We start from the raw sequence: 4282 nt of genomic DNA, 5'->3' as shown, positions 1-4282 counted from the left end.
TAAGAGACCCCAGTAAAATGATTTTTAAAAAATCCAAATTCAGAGTTCTTAGCTGTTTTTAGAAGAGGCTTAGTGAATGTTTTTTTCGGCATTGTCTTCAGCAAAAAAAAAATTGTTTACTGAAAAAATTACATTTGTTACAAAATTTAAATGTGTATTCTTTCTCATCTAGTTGGTAAAATGATAACCATCAAGACTATATTTCATACTGTAACTACTAACATCCACTCTTCTACCAAAGTATATTCATTAAGTAAAGCACTTTATCTATAAAACATTTGCATTTGTTTTATTTTACACATGGCTTAAATCTTGAAATGATAGTATTTCTTTAAAAATGATAGTCTTAAATGCTTATTTTTAGTTTCCCCCAAACCACAAGCATAATCTGAATAAAGTCTACATTTTTGAGTGTACAGAATTTCTTTCATCATTTCCGTTCTGGCTACACTTTTAATATCTGTGAATAAGCAGATGCATTGACTTTCTAACTTAGTTTTCCCAGCCTAGGAAGGACACAATCTATTGTGTATAAATGGAGAGATCAAAATCCCTTTGTGTATATTAAGTTCCCAAATTTTATGGCCAAATGCTCTCAGAGAAGCCAACATTCCTAATTTCCAAGTTTTCTGTGGCTCTTAGCTTGAGCCTTTTCTAGCAATCCTACTTTGTTTAAACAGAAATGTTTTACAAGATTTTACTATAAAACATACCAACATCTTCAAAGAATCTCAGCATGAATGCTCATAGACCCACTTCTTAGTTCCTTTCATAACATTTTATTTCGCTTATTTTATTACATATCTAACCATCTATAAGGGGGCTTCAAAAATTTCATGAAAAACAAAAAACCCTTCTTATCTTTTAATCCCACTTTTCCACAGAAAATGTTTTAGCTCCTTCGTGCTCTGCTTTTATCAATCCATCAGTCTTATTTTTTGATGTGTAAATAGGACCTGGAATAAATTTAGGAATCATAATTTTAAAATACAACAATGATATGGTAAAGGGTCACTATTAATGTTTGCCAAAGGCACAAATACCACGTATCTTGGTTCCCTGCTGTCATGGGAACAATAAAAAGCCAGGCATGCAGGACATCAGGATTTGGGTAGGAATTTTCACTTTATTGTATCCTCATGGGATTAACATGCTTTTCTTATATGATTATGTGTAAAATCAGAGTAAAATGTGCCCCACAATCTACTCAGCCATTGAGTCAATCCCAACTCATGGTGACCCGAGAGCAGTGGTTCTCAACCTGTGGGTCGCGACCCCTTTGGGGGTTGAACGACCCTTTCACAGGGTTGCCCAATTCATCACAGTAGCAAAATCACAGTTATGAAGTAGCAACAAAAATAATTCTTTGGTTGGAGGGGTCACCACCACATGAGGAACTGTATGAAAGGGTCTCCGCATTAGGAAGGTTGAGAACCGCCACCCTAGAGAGTTGGTTAAAATCAATATCTTTAAAATACAAGTTCATGCCTAAATACAAGGGAGCTTCAAAAAGTTCAGGGAAAATGTTGATGATCTCTTCATTCCATTTTCCCACAAATTTTGGTAAGCCTCTCCCTTTGTATATTAGACCTTTTGTTTTTCATTATATACTTAGAAGTACTGTATATTAAATTCAGCACAATGAAAAAAATTACCCAAGCGGAGCAAAAACCAGCCAGAAACCATTTCTGAGCTTCTCATTTTCATCAGTTGAAATGCCCCTGCCATAGAAAATAACACGTACTCTAGTGGTTACAAGCTGGGCTGCTAGTCTCAAGACCCAGCAGTTCAAAACCACCAGCCGATCCTCAGGAGAAAGAAAAAGCCTCTACTCCTGTAAGGAGTCACAGTCTTGGACAGCCGCAGGGGCAGTTCTATCCGGCCCTCCAGTGTTGCCATGGGTCAGACAATTCTGGATGGCCGTGCATTTTATTTGTGTGTGTGTCTGAATTTTCTTAGTTTTTGATTTTTTGTGCTTGGTCAGCAGAGGCACCCAAAACTTTGACTAGTAGCCAGCCCGTTGACCATGTCATGCAACATTGTCCTGTTTCTGACCAGTTGGTGGTCAGGTGTCAGGTGGTGACAATGGCGTTAACTGGCCAGTAGCAAACGTTTTTGTTTTTCAGCTCGGTCCATGGAGAACCCACCATGAGGTTGTTCGAGTACTCTCGGAACAGAGTTCCATCCCTTTTTCAGACAACCTGAGGAAGAGACAAGTGAATGTTGCAGAAATGCCTCTGACACAAAAGATTCTGAGAAAATTCCAAAGCACAAGTAAAGTAAATTCTAAGCATACCTTGGTTCTTGGTGAGACCAGGAGGAAAAACTTTTCTATTAAGAAAAAACCATGAATGCCTCCAATTAGTCCCAGCAGTTTCCACACGTGACCCTTGTTTCCATGGAAATGCCCTAATTCTGAAGCTTCTTGCTCATAGAGACCAAGAATCTAAAAAAGGAAAACGATGACAATGAAATAATCAGGTATCTAAGTCCTGTTGAGCATGTCAAATGGGAATCGATATTCAATACCCCGGGTTGACCATGGTTGTGGGAAGCCCAGGACTACTGTGATCCCTCAGAGCCTGGTTTGGTTCTGAGTATGGGAACACATCCATTATATTATTTAATCAGAGCCAACTAAAGTGTGCACCCTGAGAAATAGAAAGTTGTCAACGATTTGAGCTCACGAGCAAAACGAAGCCTCAGCCTTAGTTCAGCAAGTGGACTGCACACTAATTTAGTGGCCCTCAACCTGTGGGTTGCAAACCCTTTGGGCAGTGGTTCTCAACCTTCCTAATGTGACCCACAGCTTGAGAACCACTGTCTTTGGAGGTCAAAGGACCCTTTCACAGGGGTCGACCGATTCCTAACAGTAGCAAAATTACAGTGATGAAGTAGCAACGAAAATAATTTTATGGTTGGGGGTTCACCACAACATAAGGAACTGTATTAAAGGGTCTCGGCATTAGGAAGGTTGAGAACCACTGCTCTAGTAGATTCTCAGTCCTTTATACTGATCCCCCACCCGCACCCCAGGATTTCAAGCCACATTGAATTACACAAAGCAATGTTTTACACAAAATCACCTATTTTATACCCTGAACAATAAAGATATCTTTCATCTGGGGTTAATTCTCCCACGAGCCATTTCAATAATACAAACTTTAGTAAGTGATCAGATAAGTAAGGCTTTCTCTGTTGAAGAGTGAGATAGTTAAGGTTTTTTGTGCCAACCTGGCCAATAAACACATGTGGGATTTATTGAAGGGCCGAGAGATAAATGGCTCAGTGAGCCTCGCCCTTCTGGTTCTCTGGTCTCTTGTTCTCTGATGGTTGGACCAGGTGTGGCTGCCTTAGCTAGTTCTCTGCCTCAGCTGGCAAGGCTCACTTCCTGTGAGACATCCCTGAGGAGAAGCCCCATGGACAAGCCCCATGGACCTACCCCGATGCAGCCCTGGGTGCTGGAGACCCCTGCCAGCACTGAGATGTTTACACTGGCACTGGATTCAAAGACTTTCTACCCACTGGTCTGTGATCCTCCTACATTCAGTGTCATTGTGTGTGTTTTGTGAGTTTGAGGATGACTTTGTATAAGTGTCGGAAATATGGGATAAATCAGACTTACGGGCTTGGACTGGATTGGGTTGAGATGCTTTCTGAATGTACACTTACCCTATATATAAAACTCTCTCTCATACTTACATGAGTCTCTGTGGATTTGTTTCTCTGGTCTACCCAGACTAATCCAAATACATAGCAAATGCCATGGACTGTATAGTATGTGAGGGTCATTAGTGTCAGCTCTCTGGGATACACAAGGATGAGGAATTTCCATCCAGTCGTTTCACTGCAATGGTTTACCCCAGAACTTTTGTGACCTAGTAAATAATATGGAAATCTTGCCTCCCCAGAGGTAGGCAGTTAGCATGAGCACTTGGTTGTCCCCAGATTTGGCGCATGAAACCAGCACACCAAACCCACCCCATCAAGACAACCTGAACGAGAGCCTCAGAAGGCAGAGGAGCATCGCTCTCGAGACGCCAAGGCTGGAAAGCATTGTGATGGAGACAGCCCTACCTTCTCCCTCCCAGAGACTCGGGGGTTTGAACAGCTGAACTGTCAGCCAGCAGCCAACCCACACCACTAGGATTCCTCAGAACAAAAGGCAACAATAACAATAAAGAAATGCCATGTAGAAGAAGCACACCAGCCTATGCAACCACGAGGTGTCGAAGGGATCAGGTGTAAGGCATCATCAGAACAAAAAATCTTACCATAGTGA

At 41.2% G+C, this 4282-nt stretch overlaps 1 protein-coding gene across 1 annotated transcript in view; it reads right to left on the bottom strand.

Annotated features, from left to right (window-relative positions):
* The window catches only part of SLC39A12 (solute carrier family 39 member 12), a 76817-nt gene that overhangs the window by 39485 nt on the left and 33050 nt on the right, over nucleotides 1-4282 (bottom strand). The window contains exon 9 of the mRNA XM_004716020.2: nucleotides 2297-2446. Coding sequence (XP_004716077.1) covers nucleotides 2297-2446 — 150 coding nt within the window. The remainder of the gene's footprint in view (nucleotides 1-2296; nucleotides 2447-4282) is intronic.

The sequence above is a fragment of the Echinops telfairi genome, unplaced genomic scaffold, assembly GCF_000313985.2.
Source record: "Echinops telfairi isolate 266 unplaced genomic scaffold, ASM31398v2 ScPeMD7_7473;HRSCAF=8511, whole genome shotgun sequence".
NCBI classification, from domain to species: Eukaryota; Metazoa; Chordata; class Mammalia; order Afrosoricida; family Tenrecidae; genus Echinops; species Echinops telfairi.
Note: the sequence above shows the minus strand (reverse complement) of the source record. Positions and strands in the feature narration are given on the sequence as shown.